Raw genomic sequence first — 21,433 nt, forward strand, 5'->3', positions numbered from 1 at the left:
AAAAACTTTAACTGTTGGCAAAATTGCAGTAAGAAGCTAAACCTTCTGGAATAAAACCAAAACATGTCTTATGATAAAAGCAAGAAGTGCTGGGTTTTGAATAGCCTTCTCTTTTTAAACTAAATTTTGAAATACAAAATGAAATACCAAGCATTTGTAGCAGTGATGTACTTTGTCAGTAGTGTTTTACTGGTTTAAGTGATGATAATATTTAGTGATTTTATGAAAGCCCTCTGCAGAGCCAGCTGGGGCTTTCCAGAATGTTGATAAAATCCTATAGGAAAGAGAGTAATTCTTGTGCTTTTGTGAAGGGTTTTACCTTTAACCATTGTTTACATTGAACAGCCACACTCTGTTTAATTGCTTTGCGTAACAAAATTGCATGATACCAGTAAATGACTACAATTTCTACACCGCCAGCCTCCAGTTCTGCTCAAGCTTGGTGCAGAAATAAATCAGTTAACCACTTAACGCTGGCTCTTACGATGCCACAAATGGAACTGAGTTAAGATTCTGAGCAATGTATTCGAGCATCAGCATAATCTAACATTTATAGTTAGAGTGGTTATTTCTCACCTTTAAATCATATTTTCTATAAACAGATAAGCGATGGCTGAAGACATTTCTTGTAACTATCATATACACTTCAACTCCATCAACAGTCAGCCGGTACATGCCCAAAAACTGGGGAAGGAGTGTGTTCCCATGACATTCCACAATAAACTGCAAAGGCAAAAGAAAAAAAAGAAACCACACCAAAATGAGGATGGAAACATACTAAATGCATACATACTTAGACATTTCTTAAAGTTAAACCACTCAGAAAGAAGATATTGATTTGCTGAAGGTAGATTTGTGTGGAGACAAACCTTCCAAAAAGCCATTGCAGATCAAGCATAGATTCATAGAATGGTTTGGGTTAGGAAAAGACCTTAAAGATCATCTAGTTGCAATCCCACTGCCATGGGCAGGGATGCTTTTCACTAGACCAGGTTGCTCGAGGCCTCATCCAACCTGGCCTTGAACACCTCCTAGAAGCATACACATCCTCCCTGGGCAACCTGTCCCAGTGTCTCACCACCCTCACTGAGAAGAACTTCTTCCTAATCTCCAGTCTAAATTTGCCCTCCTCAAGTCTAAAGCAGGCCATTCTGGTTTTAGGCCGGTATATAACTCTTGATTTCTATATCAATCTCCTAGAAAGAGGAGGCTCCACTTGCAGATCTTTCCACTTCTATGGTCTAAAAAGGACACCTAACACAGTTAATGTACTTTGTACTGAAGTACTGTACCCCAACTATTTTATTGAGCATCACTCCGCTGTATTTTGTACTCTCCTGTTCCAAATAATTTTTATTTTCCATGTTTCTTCACTTTCAGTATCTGCTTGACATGAAGAACATTTACAGTGCTGTCACCAGCAAGGGGTATTATTTATTATCATCAACTTTCTGCTAGTTCCCACATGATGGTTGCATTTCAGGGTCAATAGAGTTGAGCAGTGAAGTGCAAGATTCCTGTAGTTTTTTTTGTTTACCAATCATTATATTTCCTTAAGGCCACCATATTCCATTCCAAATGGGCTATTAAACTTGAGAAGATTTGCCACCTGCACCTAAAACCTGTCTTTTTTTTTTTTAAATGAGTTGCTCATCTTACAACTAGTAGTTTGAGTTTCTATTGCAAAGACTACTTGAGGAAGCAGAAAAAAAGAAGAGACTACACTGATGATAAGAACTACTAAGAATGAGTATTTATTCCCAGAATAAAAATGCCCCCAGTGTATTAATCCTAAAACCAACTCAAACATACCCAGTCGTACTTTGTGGAACCAGGAAAAAGTTAAGGCACAAGGATGCAAACCTGAAAAGGCCTCACGAGCTTCTCTTTTACCATTATTCCCGAGTGTTAAACAGAAGATCAGGGAGGAAAATGTATAAATTCAAGACCCAAATAGAATCACAGAATCATTTCAGCTGGAAAAGACCTTGAGGATCACTGTATTCAACAATTCTCTAACAAGGCTGGTGCTAAACCATGTCCCTCCCTCAGCACCACATCTCTGCCTCTTTTTGACTTCTCCAGGGATAAGGATTCAACCACCTCCATGGGGAGCCTGTTCCAGGGGTTGACAACCCCTGAAGTAAGTATTTAGAGTCGCAAAAACAATCCTGTCCAGCAAGAAACAAAGAGAACCAGCAAGATGGAATTTGTTGGCTGTGAATTGAACATAATTTTGACTCACAACTCTGACCAGTGAGCTCTGCTGAACCTTGCTTGCACAGTTTGTGTTGCAGGACTCCTTTCTGTCTGCCCTGTAGCTGTGGAAGAGGTTACAAGCACCAAAGCAGACAACGTGATGTAGTTGTGATGTAGTTGTTCCACCTTGCAGCAAAGCATTTGTAAGCTCAACCTGCCTATGAAAGGACAAAACATCTTGAACCACTGCAGAGGATCAGCAAATACAAATCCAGACTTTGGAAGGGAATACGATTGTATGCCCCAAAATACCAAGGACTTTGACAGCACAAGGCCACAACAGCAATGTCAGCCCAGAGCAGCACACAGAGATCAACCACCTTGCACCTGAGAGGAATTCTGTGCTTGAAACATGAAGAAGCTTTAAGCTGGACTTCTTGAACTGGAGAACTTCCAATCAGAGGGCTGTTATCAACCTCACAAAACAGTTCTGTGACAGGATAGATAGCTCACTGTCACCACCAATAGCTTCCCTTGGAGATCTGATCATACAGTGAAATTGGAACCATTAATGCTGAGGTTACAGAAGACTTGCTTAAAATACTAATCCCTATTAGTCAAACTACATTGATTATTTTGTTATAAACATCAAGTACTTACAATAACAGAATGGTTTCAGCTGAAAAAGAACTTTAAGATCATTGAGTCCAACCATTATCTAACTCTACCAAGTCTTGGCACACATCCTAAAAATAAATGCTTCTCTAATGCTTTATAGAAGGTGGGAAGGGGTGTTCTTATAAAAACATACTAAGAAATTTCTTCTCTAAGATGATTAGGTTCTGCAGGGATGATTAAAATGAATCTAGCTTTCCAAAAGAGTTTGGTAGCACAGAATTCCAGGACACCACTCCTTAATGGATCCAACTCTTCTTCACCTTACAGTTGTTAAGTAGAGAATTTGAATGAAAGGAAAGTATACTAATATCCCAGTTTTCCAGAAAAGAAGTACTAATATTCAGTTTTCCATATGGGGATCTGAGAGGCAGAAACTTGATCCCACAGAGAGTTTGTGCCACATGAAGAAACGGCAGATAGGCATCTCAAGTAGCAGACTAACAACCCCCTGCCCTTCCTCTCAGCTCCTAGGGTCACAGTCTTGACACTTAAACCCTCTCTTCAACCCTACCTATTGCTAACTCTGGGTTCAACCTCTCTGGTGCTGAGTGTGCCCATCTGCAAACCAGCAACCAGCAACCCAACCACACAGAGGATGTGTGACACAACCACTGTAATAACTTAGAATAAATAAAACATTAGCAGTACACAGCCCCCTCCCAAACTCTTCTGTATTGGATAACAAGGCAAAGAAGGCAATTAATGAGAGTCACTTAAGTCTTGTTGCTAAGGTAGGGGTAGCTGTTTGTGAGCAGTGTTGCTTCACTTCAGTGTTTTGCAAACTGCCTTTCTAAAAGGGCAATGTTACTAGAATGCAACACAGGACAGGAAAAGCTCTGCTAGTACCTTCACTTCATAAAAAGGGACTTGGCTATGTCCTTGCAGACATAGAAACCTTGAGAAGATCTCCAGAGTTATATCATGTTTCAGAATATTCCAGTTATTGCTATTTGCTTGAACCTTAATAATTTGATGGAAAACTATCCACTGGAAAAGACTTGAAGATCATCAATTATAGTCATGAGGTTTAGGGTGACAGGTTGGACTTGATGATCTTTGAGGTCTCTTCCAGCCTTCTTGATTCTATGATTCTATTATTCTATGAATTCCAACCATTCTATTCCCCTACCAAGGCTGGTGCTACACCATGTCCCTCAGCACCACATCTCTGCCTCTTTTTGACTTCTCCAGGGATAAGGATTCAACCACCTCCATGGGGAGCCTGTTCCAGGGGTTGACAACCCCTGAAGTAAGTATTTAGAGTCACAAAAACAATCCTGTCCAGCAAGAAACAAAGAGAACCAGCAAGATGGAATTTGTTGGCATAATTTTGACTCACAACTCTGACCAGTGAGCTCTGCTGAACCTTGCTGGCACAGTCTGTGTTGCAGGACTCCTTTCTGTCTGCCCTGTAGCTGTGGTAGAGGTTACTATCACCAAAGCTGAGAAACCTTCTCAAAACAGAGCACGTACCACAACAGCTGTTTCCTACTCACTGCTGACTGCAGACATTTGTGCCACTGCAATTTAAAGAAAAGCCCCTAAAATGTCTACACTGTTTCCCATGACAGCAATTCTTATCCTGATAGGGAGACAAGGGAAAAGGGGGAGGAATGCCACTTGCTTTCAGCATCTTTAAGGTTGGTCTAGAACTTCCTACCTTTGAAACTATCAATCCCCCAATATCTGCATCCCAGAGGAGGCAAAACGTGTCATCTGTTTGGGTGGGAGTCCAGCAGGACTTGCACTGGTGACTGTGGCTGGCAGACTTTTCAATTTGTCCATCTTGATATAAATGAAGTAGCAATTTAGTCACCTCAAGGTGCTTTTTAGGAATGATTTCCTGAAGTTTCCCACTCACAGCTGGAATAAAAGTGAGCCTAGAAAATAAGCCAGTACACTCTTAACAGGTCTGCTAAACTTTAGTGAAAGACAAAAACCTTCTCTCCTTTATGCTCCTAAAAAAAAAATTACAATTCTGCCAAGCAGCCTTGCTAAATAAAACTGTCATACTTAGCCAACACATTTACAAGTCCTTGCATGCAGTAACAAAATCCACCTTACTTAAAGAGTGTTTGTAATAAACACCCCCTCAGGTTTTGTCGATTCAGACAATTTTCATTTTGCTGCACAGCATGAGGGCAATATTACCATTAACAAAATAAACTATCACCAGCATCTTGACCTATTTTATCAGCTCTGCAGCATGGGCTTCAAAGACATCCTTTTCCGAGCTCTCTTGAACTCCATGCTTAAAGCTGAAAAGTAGTAAGAAATTCTTTATGACCCTATATTCTCATTTAAGTAAATACAGCTTCAAGATTCCTTAATGAGAACAGAACTTTTCCCTATTTCATTTTATACCAAAAATAAGATTCTTAGCTTCTTGCTTCGTTGTGGCAATGCCAGTAAGGTATCAAGATGACTAAAAGGGAAGTCATTCTGCCCTGTACTCAGCACTGGTTAGACCACACCTTGAGCACTGTGTCCAGGTCTGGGCCTCTCAGTTCAAGAAAGATGTTGAGCTGCTTGAACATGTCCAGAGAAGGGCAACAAAGCTGGTGAGGGGTCTGGAGCACAGCCCTGTGAGGAGAGGCTGAGGGAGCTGGGGGTGTTTAGCCTGGGGAAGAGGAGGCTCAGGGCAGACCTCATTGCTGTCTACAACTACCTGAAGGGAGGTTGTAGCCAGGTGGGGGTTGGTCTCTTCCAGGCAACCAGAGGACAGTCTCAAGCTGTACCAGGGGAGGTTTAAGCTGGATGTTAGGAAGAAATTCTTCCCAGAAAGAGAGACCGGCCATGGGAATTAGCTGCCTAGGGAGGTGGTGGAGTCACCGTCCCTGGAAGTGTTTAAAAAAAAAACCTGGATGAGGCACTTGGTGCCATGGTTTAGTTGATTAGATGGTGTTGGGTGATAGGTTGGACATGATGATCTCAGAGGTCTTTTCCAACCTGGTTAATTCTGTGATTCTGTATAACACAGTGTATATAGTTTATGCCATTTTGGCCCCCTTTTGGAAAAACACAGGGTAAAACTGCCAGGTTTGCTATTTCTCCTCCTCCCCATGGAGGTAACCTGTGGAATGACACGACATAAGTGAAGACTAAATCCTCAACGATGCCTGTCTTGGTTCCACATGGAAACTCAGCATTCCTATTTCTCACAGCGTGATGGTTTGAAACTGTCTTTTTAATTTTTCCTTGCAAAGTTCAGAACAGAGAAAGTGAAAGAATGTAAATAAGTCACTATTGGGTGTAAGAAAGCAAAATACTGATTGTTCTAAACACTTCCATTGGATAGATAGAAATGTTTAAGAACTATTACCCAAAACAAAGTGGGCACTCTGCACATTCTGCGTTCGGCAGTGGGGGCAGTTGCTGGGCTGTCTGGCTGCTGTTTCTTCTTCTCTTCTGGCTGAAGATAACACACTGACCTTGGCAGCTAAGTTAACAACTTTCTGCTTAACTAACTCTGCTTCTCTGTCCAGGGGGGTCTGGGGGGAAGCTCCTGGGAGAGAGAGAGGCCCCTTTGGGAGGAATATTTGTACATATTCATTGCATTTCATTGTAGATTTTAGACTCTGCTTGTAAATACAGCCTTCATTTGCTTCCAGACTGGGCTAGCCTGGTTATTGTCGGTGGGGGGGGGAATTTCAGCTCACACTGACACACACAGGCAGCACTATTTAGCAAACATTAATGCAGAAATACACAACATGCTCATTCTCTGTTCCCCCTTCCCACACTTATCCATGTTGTGATGAAGGTAACCACACTTGAATGACCACATACTTCTGTGACAACTTTACACATTCATTAGGATACTTTCATTAAAGTAAGTGAATGGCAAACAATATAATTATTTAAAATCATTTTGGACATTGTGAAGGACAAGACATTGATATTCTCATTTTTGGACTCATCTCTCTTTCAAATCCTCTGGCAAGCCATCAGAAACATCCTCCACAAACACACTGTGTGCATGTGCATTGACATGTGCAATCATGCCCCCCACCAAAGAAAGCTGAGATGATTTCCAGAGTTATATCATGTTTCAGAATATTCCAGTTATTGCTATTTGCTTGAACCTTAATAATTTGATGGAAAACTATCCACTGGGTATTTATGTAATCATAGAATCTTTTGTTTGGAAAAGACTTGAAGGTCATCAAGTCCAACCATTCTATTCCCCTACCAAGGCTGGTGCTACACCATGTCCCTCAGCACCACATCTCTGCACTTGAAACATTGCCAGGGATGGGGATTCAACCGTCTCCCTGTGGAGCCTGGGCCAGTGTTTAACTGGTGTTGACACACTGAAAAGAAGAATTAGCTGAACTACAGCCCACAACAAAAAGTTACAGATTTTCCAAGTCATCTAAAACTGTTTTCTCCTGGTAAGTGGTGTAAGAAAGTGGATATAATTTAAAGGGGTGTCCAATAAATACAAGTTTTCAGATACCAGCCCTGTGATTCATACCTTTGTATTTTCTGTTGTTTCAGACTTAGGCCAGTGTTAATTTTACCTTCAAAGTGCAACGACATCTGAATGTTACCACCACACAGCAGTGTCCAGGTTGCAGATCTGCTACCAAGAACATTATTTATTGTGCTTGGTACTGCTAACAATCAAATGAGTCATGGGGTGTGCTGATTTCTTCTGAGTGCTGTGCACAGGATCAAAAGCTTATCGATACAAAATAAACACATAGAAAACATTGAGTACTGTGTTCAGTTCTGGGACTCTCACTACAAGGAGGACACTGCGATTTTAGAGCATGTCCAGAGAAGGGCAGCAAGGCTGGAGAAGGGCCTGGAGCACTTGGGCTACAAGGAGCAGCTGAAGGCTGGGGATATTCAGTCTGGACAAGAGGAGGCTGAAGGGAGACCTCATTGCTCTCTACAACTCCCTGAAGGGAGGCTGGAGTGAGGAGGTGTCAAGTCTTCTCCTTGGTGTCAAGTGACAGGACCAGAGGAAATGGTTTCACACTGTGCCAGGGGAGGTTCAGGCTGGATGTTAGGAAATATTTCTTCATGGAAAGAGTTCTCAAACATTGGAACAGGCTGCCCAGGGCAGCGGTGGAGTCACCATCCCTGCAGGTGTTTAAGCAGCCTGTGGGTCTGGCACTCAGGGATGTGGTTTAGGATTGACCCTAAACTGGGTCAAAGGTTGGACTGGATGATTTTTGAGGTCTCTTCCAACCAGATGTTTTCTGTGATTCTGTGCTGGTGAAACCCAGGCCCCACCAGAGTCAGTGCAGCCAAGTCTGTTCTGCCACTTTGTACAGTTAGATAACTACTTACACAATTTCACATCTTTCAGTGACGATTCTGCTCCCTGCCTACCTATCCTTGTGCTATTCCTTGACTCCTGTGCAGCCCTGTACCCTGCTCTTGATACAGTTTTGTCCTTTTTCACCTTATTGACTACATTTTTCCCCTTTCATTTATGTTTTCTTCCTCTCTGAGAGTTAGGATTTTTTTCCCCTGTTTTTGTTTTCTCCTTTATGCTGCCATCTCCCCTTTTTACCTCATTCTCTGTTTACCTTTCTTCCATTTACTTCCCCATCACTCTGCTGTTTGCTGCCTCCAGTAAGTGGGCAGTCCCTTTCCTTTTCCACCATTCTCCATTTGTGCTGGTTACCAGGGAGACAAACAGGCAGTGTAATAGGTGTCAGTTCTGCATACAATTACCAGTGCAGGGAAGAGAATGTGCAGTCAACAGGGACAGCCACCTTTAGAAAACCTAAAGGGTACCTGCACTCATGAGTAGTTTAATAGTGGAAGGCTTCTATGCTAACAGTTCCCTATTGTTCACCTGCTTTGAGATGGTTTCTCACTTACATTTCTTTACTGAATTCACCTTTTCATTACTGTCAGCACTGAGGAATAATAAAACTCTTTTGAAATCCATTCTAATGACAAAGAAACTAAAACATACATGCTCAAGAGGTGTTGGTATCTCTGAGACAGCCAAGCTGCTTTCATGTATGTTCAAAAATCTCTATCCTGCATGTCATCTCTTCCCAAACAGCACAGGACTCCACTTTGACACCAATTTAGACCAAATTAAGATTTAAAGCAAGTTTATCTCACTGGGAAGGGCAGGGTGTCCTGATTCAGATACCTGCCTATGGAATTTTAAGCAACTCTCACAAATTTTATAGACTTGTAGAATCACAGAATGATTTGAGTTGGAAGGGACCTTAAAGATCAGCTAGTTCCAACCTCCCCACCATAGGCAGGGACACCTTCCACTAGCCCAGATTGCTCAAGGCTGCATCCAACCTGGCCTTGAACAGCTCCAGGGAGGGGGCATTCACAGCCTCCCTGGGCAACCTGTTCCAGTGTCTCACCACCCTCACTCTAAAGAATTTCTTCCTAAACTCCTAAATCTCCCCTCTTCCAGCTTCAAGCCATTCCCCCTCATCCTATCACTACAAGCCCTTGTAAAAAGTCCCTCCCCAGCTTTCTTTAGGTACTGGAAGGCCACTATAAGGTCTGCCCAGAGCCTTCTCTTCTTGAAAATCATATTTGCAGTTTAGAAAATATTTACACTGATACCAACATCTACAACAGAATATTCTGCATTTTATGTAAATTAATCCACTTTTTGCACAGGACAGGACATCCAAAAGAAACACATAGGCACAGCTGGAATATATGCTGAGGTGAAGTCTTCTGTTAGGATGTTCCTTAAGCACAGGGTGAAATCCTTGCACGGCCCAGGTGACGTTGTTGAGCTCTCCTTGAACAGTGCCAAAGCAAACAGTAGGTTTCATTCCATCTTTCTGGCCCATGCTCTTGGTGTTAAGCAGCACAGGTTTAAAACAAAGCTGCTCTGGAGGTATTTAAATCTTTTCAAGGTGTTTCAAAGAAATACTTGATTATGCTCTTAAATATTATTTAACTATTTAAGGAGAACATATTTGACTAACTGATGTGATTTTAAACGGTCAAACTACTTCTCTGAATGCAACACAGCTTTCCTCATATTTTACAGTCTGACCCATCTGAGTGTTCCAGTGCATTTGATCAGAAAATAATGTTCAGCTGAATATCCAGTACCTGAAGGGGACCTGCAGGAAAGCTGGGGAGGGACATTTTACAAGGGCTTGTAGTGACAGGATGAGAGGGAATGGATTGAATTTGGAAGAGAGGAGATTTAGACAGGATATTAGGGAGACATTCTTTCCAGTGAGGGTGGTGAGACACTGGAACAAGTTGCCCAGGGAGGTTGTGGATGTCCCCTCTGGAGGTGTTCAAAGCCAGGTTGGATGGGGCCTTGAACAACCTGGGCTGGTGGAAGGTGTCCCTGCCCATGGTGGGCAGGGGTTTGGAACCAGATGATGTTTAAGGTCCCTTACAGCACAAACCATTCTATGAATCTACTTGTCCCTAGTTTTATTTGTCCAACAGCTAGACTAGTTCTGTAGACTCAAGAGTAGTTAGAAGACTTCTTCTAATAACTGATAGCATCCCAATAATACAAGCAGCCCAAACTAATCGTAAATTATTATTAAAACATTACTCAAAGCAGTATTTCACACTATGCATCAGAAAATATCATGGTAGTTAGAAACTGGCTGCGATAGAAATTCATAGCATAAGAACCTAAGGTGTCCTATACATTTGTATTTCCCATAATACTTAGAAACCTTGCTGGTTGATGCTGTAGGCACAAAGAAGAGTCAGGAGAACAAGTCTAAAGAGAAGCAGCTGAGGGAATTGGGCTTGTTTAGTCTGCAGAAGAGGAAGCTAAGGAGAGACCTCATTGCTCTCTACAACTCCCTGAAAGGAGGTTGGGAGCCAGGTGTGTGTTGGTCTCTTCTCCCCAGTATCATTTGATAGAACAAGAGGAAATGGCCTCAAGTTGCTCCAGGAGAGGTTTAGGTTGGATATTTGGAAAAATTTCTTTCCTGTAAGCATGGTCAGGCATTGGAACAGGCTGCCCAGGGAGGTGGAGGAGTCACTATCCCTGGAGGGGTTCAAGAAATGTGTGGACACGGCACTTCGGGACATGTTTAGCGGCCATGGTGGTGTTGGGTTGCTGTTTGAACTCAATGATCTAAGAGGTCTTTTCCAACCAAAACATTCCTATGATTCTATTTTGTCTTTAAATGCAGACATAAGGCTGCTCTGTCCATGGCAGACTCCATAGTCTAGTCATAAAGAACAAGAGGCTTTGCAGCTTTGAGCATGGAGAAAGACCTCATTCCCCCAGCGGGTTAGAACTGGTGGGCTTAAGGTTTTGTTGAACTTTCTAATACAACTTTGCCAGAGAAAATAATGATCTCTAGTGTTCCTACTCAGCACTGAAAGTGTCAGACTCATCTGATGAGCTGACAGAAAGTGTCAGTGTTTAGACTGAAGTGTTCACCATCTGTCTGAGGTTGTGGGCCTGACTGCCACTTAAACAAAAACCCCAGCACCAAAAAGGCATCACACGAGACAGGGTAAACAAATGCATGCAACTCAGAATTTTGGAGAGTAACCATAATTTACAATTGTCACAGCTATTATTTACAATTCAACAGTTGGAATTTACAATTACCAATATATATTTGGATGCTGGTTTCTATAGCAACTCCTCCTGACACTCCTCCAAGCTTGGCTCACTTCTAGTTATTTACACATTTCTATTACGTAGCCTTAGGCTTCGCAGTTGGTCTGTTTGAAGGATCTTTGATTCTTGATGATTTTCAAGAGTGGTACTAATACTGTAAAATTGTGGTGCACCTACCTTGGTGACTTCTGCAAAATGCCAAGTGATACTGCAATAGGACTCTACCCAAAAAGGTAAGCTTAGTTCACTCTTTATTTTCCCTCCTAAGTTGCTGCTGCTTCCTGAGAGTAAGCCAATTCTCTAAGGTGTACAATCATGTCCATCACCACTGGGGTCAATTAATACCCAGGCTAAATCTAGACTTGGCTTTTTTAGATTTCCAAGTGCAGTTTTAGGCTGATGCCTAAGAAATTTTCCACAGATTGAGTAGAAAGTGCTAGAATGTAAAGAAAATTACCACTGGATGCAAAAGAAAAATAATGATAAGGTCTAAACAATCCCATTAGTCTGACAACTAACAAAAAGTTAGTTGCACAAAGTAACTGTTCTTTTTGGCTTCTTCCCTCTAGCTGATACTAGCTGGTGCTTCTGCTGGCTTGCTGACCTTGGCTGCATTTCTTTGTTGTGGCTAAGTACTAACAAGCTACTCTCTGCTTTTCTTCTCTTTCCCTTGGTTGGGGAAAAGAGGTGGAAGCTATTGGTAGTCCCACCTGGTTTTGTCCAGGGAGGTTCTTGTGTTGTTTATAAATCATGAATATATGTAAATATTGTATATTTTGTACATAGTCAGTACACTTTGTCTTTCTGGATTGTAATTTTGCTTGTAAATAGAGCTTCTCTTGCTTCCACTGAGCTAGTCGGGCAATTTTATTTTGGGGGTAATTTTCTCCAAATTAGTTGAGGGGTAATTTCAACCCACAACAGGCTATGCACAATTCCTGCTCCTTCTTAAGTATCCACAGTGTAACTACAACCTCAGCTCCTCACACCTTCAAAAAAACAGAAGCACCTTCAGACTGATGGAAAGAGGAAGGACACAAGGAATTGGATGGCTCTATGGACTCTCCATCCTTCTCCACAATCTCCAGTTGCTGATAAAATAATCTTTATTTCTATTTTCCACTAAGAATCAACAAGTCTCTTTCTAACATTGTGCTGGCTTCACAAAAACATCACTGGTATTTGGAGTTAGATTTTGGAGGCTTTCATGGGAAAACTGCCCTGCTGGGAAAGGACTTTTTACAAGGGCTTGTAGTGACAGGACGAGGGGCAATGGATTCAACCTGGAGGAGGGGAGATTCAGACTGGTGATTAGGAAGAAACTCTTTCCAGTGAGGGTGGTGAGACACTGAACAGGTTGCCCAGGAAGGTTGTGGATGCTCCCTCCCTGGAGGTGTTCAAGGCCAGGTTGGAGGGAGCCTTGAGCAGCCTGGGCTGGTGGAAGGTGTCCCTGCCCATGGCAGTGGGGTTGGAACTAGGTGATCTTTAATGTTTCTTCTAACCCAAACCATTCTATGATATGATTCTAACATCCACAGCAGTGAATTAGATGGGGTTTGAGCTGTCTTCTGGCATCAGCCCTCTTTGGAACATAGCTATTCACAACCCAGTTACAAAATTTTCCTCTAAAAGAGGATGCTCATATTTGAACTCCTAAGTAGGAATAGCAACTGGCCTGAGTAAATACCTTGAACCTCACCCAGAATTGTTTGGGAGACAGCTATCTGGCCCAGGGAGAAACCACAGCAGGGACCACTATTAATGAGCTCAACTGCCAGTGGATGTTATCAGGCATTGCACTGTTTGCTAGTGGAAAGGTTGTCCAAGGCAAACCTGTGTGGGATGGCTTGGTATGGGGAATGACCGAAGCCTCTACACCATGACAATGGTTTCTCTAGACCTTGTCAAGCAGGCCAAGGTAAGCTTCACTTGTCTGAAAAACATCTGGAGAAATGGGAGCACAAGCTGCTGTACCTAATGATTCCAAGCATTCAATTTCCAGCAGCAGCATACAGGACACAGTATCAACTGTCACCAGAGTCAGTTGGATTTAATTTCCATTTTCCTCCATTAATTCAAATGATTTTGTTTAGTACGCTGCTGAAGCCTCCAAAATTAATTTCATTAGAAAGCCCAGTTATTAAACTTTCTACTTGAGCTCCTCTGAATTTTCAATGCTTTGTAAAGTGCTCTCAAGTTCTGAGACAAAAAAAAAAAAAAAGTTCTATCTCTATAAATCTTTTGAAGGCATCAAGGAGAGCTTTCTTATATGGATGTTTTTCCAGTGTAAAGTGAAATTAGAAGCCTGGTACAGAAAATGTTCAGATCATTATTCCTTGTAATCTAGCCTATTATGAACTCTGATGTTTGAAAGCATTAATAAAAGAAGATTCCAAATTATTAAGCTCATCCATGTTAGCCCTGTTTTCGTTGACACTCCTGAAAGCAGCTGACAGTTCTGAAAAGCAAGAGGACTTTTCATTTGGATTAAGCCTCAAAATCTGAATCATTAAGAGCAGCTTCTAATGCCACATATGAAACAACAGACTAAAACTTTCCTTCTGCTGCACTGCTTCACAGATCAAACCCTTTCAGATCAAAGCTGAAATCCTAAGTCTGAAAACTCTCATAAAAAAAAAAATAACCTCCCAAATGACAATTATGTAACAGCTTGCAATTTCTCTTTGGTAAAACTGCAATTAAAAAGATGGTCTTAGGACATCTGCTAGTGACAATATTTATCCACGTTAAAACAAACACATGGTGGTCCTAGTTGTTATTTAAATAGAAGAACAACATGCAGAGGGAGAAAATAGTTCATATCTAACTCACTGAAGTAACTACTCTGGGCCTGGAGGGCATTCAGAGATCTCCTTTCAACACAGGAAGAGCAGAGAGGGAGACAGCCAAACAGCACCACAAGGGTGGCTGGCAACACCTTCAATCTCAAGCACCCTGAATGCAAGCTTTAGCCTCCCTTCCACACCTCAGAAGGTGGCTTTAAAACTGGTTTTACAAAAAGTAACAACAAACAAAACCATTGCAAGATTAAAAACAAAACAACTCCCCCCCAAACCCAAACAAAAGCACCCCCTGCTAAAACAAAAACGCTCCAAACCTAAATGTCCTGAAGTATTTCCCTAAAAATCCCCACTCAAGTAGGATGATAAGAAGGATAAAAATCCCCTTCTATTAGGTATGGTATTTTGAGATGATTTTTAGAAGGGTTTTTTCCTGATTTCTGCAGCTTTTCAAGTTATCCTAACAGATCTTGGGACTAAGAAAATTAGGTATTAAGGCTTTTGGTTATTTCCATGTTCTGCTCCCCCCACCTCTCCATGCCATCCCCACAAATGATACACTGGCACAGTATGACAGCTACCAAGGCTGATTTGAGGGATTTCCACTGCTCACTTTTGATGCTACTGCTCAGGAAAATCTACATCAGGAAAACCAGTTTGCTTTATTTTTTTTTTTTTTTTAAGTATCAGGAATTTTACATTCTCATTACATTCAATTTTTCATTTCTCCTATGATACAACTTTGTTTGGAGTGTGTTGTTAGTGAAACACAGAACATTCAGTGATCAGATGAGGAAAAAAAAAAAAAGGTCACCTGCACCATTCATTTACACAAACACAGATGTCTCCAAGCTATCCCAGAATAAAATAGCTCCATGCTTGGGAGCCTATTAGCTGAAAGAAAGAGCATTTTCCTAGTGAGGAGAAGGAGCTTATGACCTCCAACTTTGTATATCATTTTACTTACAGCTAGCTTAGATATTTAGAAGAGCACAGCCTTGTGAATTGCAGACACATAATGAATCTCTTGTGCCAAAGAAAAAAAAGCCTGAAGTGACTATTGAAGACTGACATTCTAATATTTAAGAAGAGATCCCACACCCTGATAACAATTAGGGTATTACCTGATGATATTTCTTCAGTATGTTGTGCATTTCTGCTACATCTTCACTGGTTATAGTTTTGATGATATATCTTTTGTCGTAAGAGGTATGAAAGCGAGCACCGCTGCGTGCTTGGGAATCATTAGCCAAGGGTGCACTTCTTGTCAATGAGTTCTGTCAACGGATTGAAAAACAAACCAAAAAGCAGCAAGTCAGACAAAAAGAGGCAACTTTTAATCAGAACTCCAGAACATTTACATTCAGCTTTAAATCTCTTTCAACACATCAAGCGCCGAGCGAAATTCTGCAAAGCACAAAATCACAGACTGCAGTACCTTGACAAATCACTTCAAAAACACTCTCAGGACAAAACAATGTTTAGGGGAGGGGGTTGCCCATCAGTGGTTCAAAAAATCATTCTCCATGTGGAATGAGAACTGATTGCAGTTTGTTACACAAACGTTAGCAGTTTTGGGGATGAAGCCATAGATTTCAGAAACCAAAAAGAAAGCTAGATTACACCACAACAACTACAGAGGATTCAGTTGTAGCAGTGGTACCACTTGAAAGCTGAGAAGGTTTTGCTCTTGGGCTAGTGTGATCTGGTCCACAAACAAGATCACAGCTGGATTTCTGAGGTCCAGTAGCAGAGCTATCCCAATGACTTCATATCTAGCAATAAGCAAGCAATATTACTGTACAGTAGCTCCTTTTATAAAACAGACCAAACTTCCCACAGCCTCAAGAGGGGAAGATTAGTTATGTATCAGTCAGACAGACTGACAATCTGCATTGATTTGTGCTGCTCTGTAGCTCAGGCTGCTCTCAGATGGGCACAGTCTCTCAAAACTGCATTTGACAGCAAGAGACATGGTGGAACCCTCCTGTGACCCAAGTGACTTTCACCAGAACACACAGATAACTTTCAGTGATGGTTAGTACAAACAGTGTTTAGTAAAATAAGTTGTGCTAGAGGACTCTGTGTACAAAATGCCTTGGAAGAAAAGCTGATTGAACCTGCCTAAAGAGAGCAGCACAGAGCTTCTCCTCTGCTTCCTTGTTCAGCACTACACTCAGACACATCACCATCCCCAGCAATGTCTCCTCCTTAGGTGAGGTGTCTACGACACACTAGGAAGGAAATAAAGAACAAAACTTAAGCATCTCCCTTTTCCAAAAGGAAAATATAAGTGAGGTTGAGGAAGGGGGAAAGGAGAGACAGATAGAGATAGATCATGGCAAATACCAGACTGAATTCCCTCTGGCTCTGCTGCTTAATTAGGGGAAGACTAAGTGGAATACGAACAGATGGGAAAAGAACCACTCCTCACTTAGCACAGATCCATGAGCCATGGAGCCAGAACAGGGAGGATATGCTTCAGATAGAGACAAAATAATGCTCAACTCTTACCCACCAAGATGATTTGACAACCCTTTCACTATCACTGCTATCACACAGCACTTCCATACTGTATCAGGAACCAGCAGAGCACGTCTCTAGCTGTACAATGTTGGAGCATTAGTCTTAAGCTAATAAAAATCATCTGCTTACTCTGCTTGAGCACAGAACTCAATGGGGAAAAAAGGGTCACACTGCCCTGTCCCCTTCAGATTTTCCCAGCTTCTCCAACTCTGCCATGGTGTGCCTTGGTCCTCCGGCACAATTAAAACATCTGTCAGCCACACATACCCTGTTCTACTTAACAGCTTCACTTAGCAACTCGCTGCAAGTCTCTGCTCCAAGTGTGCATGTTCTGCCAATTCCCCATTCACCTCTCATCTGTGAAGTTTTAATCTTGTGCCTGCTGCTTTTTCAGTCTCAGGAGAAAGAAAAGGTTTTGTACTTTTAAAATGTGAATACTTTTATGAGGTCATTTAAAGACTACGCTAAATTACTTGTGTAATTACTTATACAACTGAAGACACATTTAATGTGTCAAGCTCAGAGACATCTCTGCTAGATAAATTTCTCTTTCACATACATCCCCCCCTCCTCAAATTGTTTCCCCCTGCGAAATCACTGGATGGAAACCTTACAGCCATTACAGAAAACAATATAAAGAAATACCACCTGCATTGCACTGAGTAGCAGGCAACCAGAAATATTCCTCTGGTCTTCAGTGCTGAGAGGCTACAAATCACAAAGAATTTGTCCCATAGCACAGAATAAATTTGATAGAATAATAAAAATGCAGCTTTAAATATAAATGGGTAAAAGCTACACCACTTACTGGTACTTCATTTCCCAAAGAGTTCTTGATACAAGGAGTTAATCAGCACTCCTAAATTACATGTCATCATTTCACCCAAGAACACTGTATTCCTTAGCAAGCTAACTAAAAGGTTATTTAGTTTTACTACAGACCTTCTCTCTTCCCCCAGCATCTCTTTCTCAAACTCCCAGCACTCTACACAGAGTTTTATTGCCTACTGTAAATCTACATTAGGTAAGAAAAAAAGTTTTTTTTCCAAAGGTGCTCTGAAGATCTGATTCATGAGGATGATCAGAGGGATGGAGGACCTCTCCTATGAGGACAGGCTGAGAGAGTTGGGGTTGTTCAGCTTGGAGAAGAGAAGGCTCTAAGAAGACCTTATTGTGGCCTTCCAATATCTGACAGGGGGCCTACAAGAAAGCTGGGGAGGGACTTTTTAGGGTGTCAGGGAGCGATAGGACTGGGGAAAATGGATCCAAACTAGAGGAGGGGAGATTTAGATTAGACATTAGGAAGAAGTTCTTCCCTATGAGGGTGGGGAGACACTGGCACAGGTTGCCCAGGGAGGTGGTGGAAGCCTCATCCCTGCAGGTTAAGGCCAGGCTGGATGTGGCTCTGGGCAACCTGCTCTAGTGGAAGGCTAGAACTGGATGATCTTTGAGGTCCCCTCCAGCCCTGACAATTCTGTGAAATTCACAGGAGCATTTCTGGAGCTTTCAGCAGAATGCAACACACCTGCTACTCATCAGAAATCACTGCATTTCACCCAGCCATTCCCAAACCAATCTCCAGTCGCTGGTTATGGTCAAGGTACAGCTTCCAAAAACAAAACAACACAAAACAAGCCTCCCTCCACCCTGCCCCCCACCAAAAAAAAAAAAAAAAAACAACAAACCAAACCCACCAAAACAAACAAACAAATTAAAAAAAAAAAAAAAAACAAAAAATATTTTTCCAGCTTCAAAAGACCAAGATTTGCCCCTGTAGGTCTTGGTGGGTTTTTTCTTTTGTTTGGTTTTTTTAAGTATTTAATCATCTGTGTTGCTGCAAAGGTGAGTCTAATTTTGAATTATTTCCTTTTCCAGTCATTCCTATTTAGTCTTTCCTGAAGTACCTAACATTGCTTTCTCTGCAAGGATAGTCACTACTTAACTGCTCAATGCTATGTTTTATAACTGCAGCAGGTTAAACTCTGCCACTCCCACCACAAGTCATTCTCTATGTCCTTAAACTCCCCTGATGCCATTTTCCTCTATTTATTTCTATTATATCCAAATTTTCATGATCCTTTTTCACAACGACTAGCACCAAAAGTACCCATAGCATTAACTCCAGGTGTAAAATAAAGACATGCTAAAAAAAGTTAAGAGCTTCTCCTGGTCTTAGTTTGTACCTTCCAATTTATCCACCTAAATGTGTAGTAACTCCTAGTCAGGAGCTCACTGCTTGACCTCTTGTTCCTTTTCAGAGCTACTGTGACCCTGAGCACAGCCTTCACACCTCAGTAGTTCTGCTCTCCTCTTTATCCATATTCATCTAACTGTATTAAAAGGCACTTCATTCACTCAGAAAGCCAGGTGATCCAAGTGGGTTTTGTATCAAATCCTTGTCTATATCCCACTTCACCATTTAGACAGATTTTGCATCCTCTGCAAGTCTGCACTCCATGAAATGTCAATTGCTCATTGACAATTAAATTTGGTTGCTGTCACTTCAGCATCGTTGACAACTTTTCTGTTTTTTTTTTATTGTAAAGCCATGCAGTAAGTGGCATTGTAAAGATCAAAGTCACAAAATATCAAGGCAAATAGTTTGTGAGAGGCATCCTCGAGAGTCCTTAGAAGCCAGCTAAACCACCACCTAGTGCTTTAGCCTTTGGGGGTCTATTTTTACCTTGCACATAGGTTAGTAAAAATAGCAATAACTAAATAGTAGTAATGGTATTACAGAACCATAGAATCACAGATTTGTCAGGGCTGGAAGGGACCTCAAGGATCATCCAGTTCCAATCCCCCTGCCATGGGCAGGGACACCTCACACTAGATCAGGTTGCCCAGAGCCACATCCAGCCTGGCCTTAAAAATTACCAGGGATGAGGCTTCCACCACCTCCCTTGGCAACCTGTTCCAGTGTCTCACCACCCTTATGGGGAAGAACTTCTTCCTAACATCCAATCTGAATCTACCCACTTCTAGTTTTGCTCTGTTCCCCCCAGTCCTATCACTCCCTGACACCCTAAAAAAGTCCCTCCCCAGCTTTCTTGTAGCCCCCTTCAGATACTGAAAGGCCACAAGAATTCTCCTCAGAGCCTTCTCTTCTCCAGACTGAACAACCCCAACTCTCTCAGTCTGTCTCCAGAGCAGAGCAGCTCCAGCCCTCTGCTCATTCTCGTGGCCCTTCTCTGGACACATTCCAGCACCTCCAGATCTTTCCTGGAACAGAGGCTCCAGAACTGGACACAGAGCTCCAGCTGTGATCTCACAGAGTGGAGCAGAGGGGGAGAATCCCCTCCCTGGCCCTGCTGGCCACACTTCTCTTGCTGCAGCCCAGGCTCTGCTTGGCTCTCTGGGCTGCAAGTGCTCACTGCTGGCTCCTGTTCAGCTTCTCATCCACCAGCACCCCCAAGGCCTTTTCTTCAGGACTGGCACTGCCAATGCTAGTCACATCACACTATATATATATATATAAAAATCCAATAAATTCTTTTCCAGAGAGACTTTGGTTGCTTCTAAGAGCACCAAGTAAAGCAGTTTGGAGCTATTTTTTTCCCCAACTGAAACCATGTTCGTGAGGAAAACACATGAAGCAGAGCCACCAAAGGACAGGAAAAGCTCATCCCCGTGCTTCCTCCATAATTGCAAGTTGTATTTATAACTGGCAAAGTATTGCCTTCCTCTTCAAAGATGAACTGCTGGTGAGGCTCTTCCTCCTCTGCCCACTTTGCTTAAAACCTTCCCAGCACGGATATTTATCTCCACAGCGGGAGGCCAGGGATTAGCCACAGCCTCCAAGAGGGTGGAGAGATTTAAAGGTCAATTTAATTAGCTCATTCTAATCTCTTACACATCGAAACGTAAATGTCATTGTTTTCTAACTGCTACTCGAGGAGGCAAGATTATATTTTAGAAACTTTGGAGACAGGAACTCTGTTTTGGATGTAATACAAGTCCTTCGTGTAGATAATCTAAAAAGGGAGGCCAATAAATTGTGGTCGAGTCAGAGCTTTTGCTAAAAAGGCAAGAGAAGAAAAGAAAAAAAAAAAGGGCAGTAGGAAAAGTCTGGTGATAAAGCATGGAAAGCTTTGGAAGCACAGTGGGATTTCCAACTGATGGGCTTAACAGCTTCTCGTGGGTTTAAATCTTGCCCTTTTCACGATGTCTGGACAAAGGCAAACAAGGGCTCCTGGTACTGTGATCTCAACCCAAAGTTGTGGAAGGCCAAAATGAGCTTCACAAGCCCGAAGTATCCCAGAGAGAAATCAGATCACATCCTGGGCTATTTCAGACTGCCTCTGGGCAAGCTTTGCATGAGCAAGCAGGCAAAAAACAAGCACACAGATGATGCTCTGTGATGGCTGAAATCATAGGTCAGTGGGAACGCCTGGCAGCGGTTCATGGCTGCTGGAGATTTACAGCACACTGGCTGCCTGTTCTGCTGGGACAACAGGGACAGTGCTGCTGCCTGGCCCATGCACAGCTCCTCAGGAAGCTTCTACCTCCACTGTGCTGGGCTGACCCTGGCTGGACACCAGGTGCTCACCCTCCTGTCACTCCCTTCCTGAACTGCACAAGAGAGAGAAAAGGTAACCAAAGGCTTGTGAGTTGAGACAAAGTCAGGGAGAGGTCACTCACCAACTATGGTCATGGGCAAAAGAAA

General features: G+C 42.3%; 1 protein-coding gene across 1 annotated transcript in view; it reads right to left on the bottom strand.

The window, feature by feature from the left end:
- PIP4K2A (phosphatidylinositol-5-phosphate 4-kinase type 2 alpha) overlaps positions 1-21,433 on the bottom strand; it is a 124,671-nt gene that overhangs the window by 21,488 nt on the left and 81,750 nt on the right. The window contains exons 4-5 of the mRNA XM_054390052.1: positions 15,366-15,518; positions 577-723 (exon numbers count right to left, since the gene is read on the bottom strand). Of these exons, the coding sequence (XP_054246027.1) occupies positions 577-723; positions 15,366-15,518 (300 nt within the window). The remainder of the gene's footprint in view (positions 1-576; positions 724-15,365; positions 15,519-21,433) is intronic.

This window comes from Indicator indicator, chromosome 20 (assembly GCF_027791375.1).
Source record: "Indicator indicator isolate 239-I01 chromosome 20, UM_Iind_1.1, whole genome shotgun sequence".
Taxonomy (NCBI): domain Eukaryota; kingdom Metazoa; phylum Chordata; class Aves; order Piciformes; family Indicatoridae; genus Indicator; species Indicator indicator.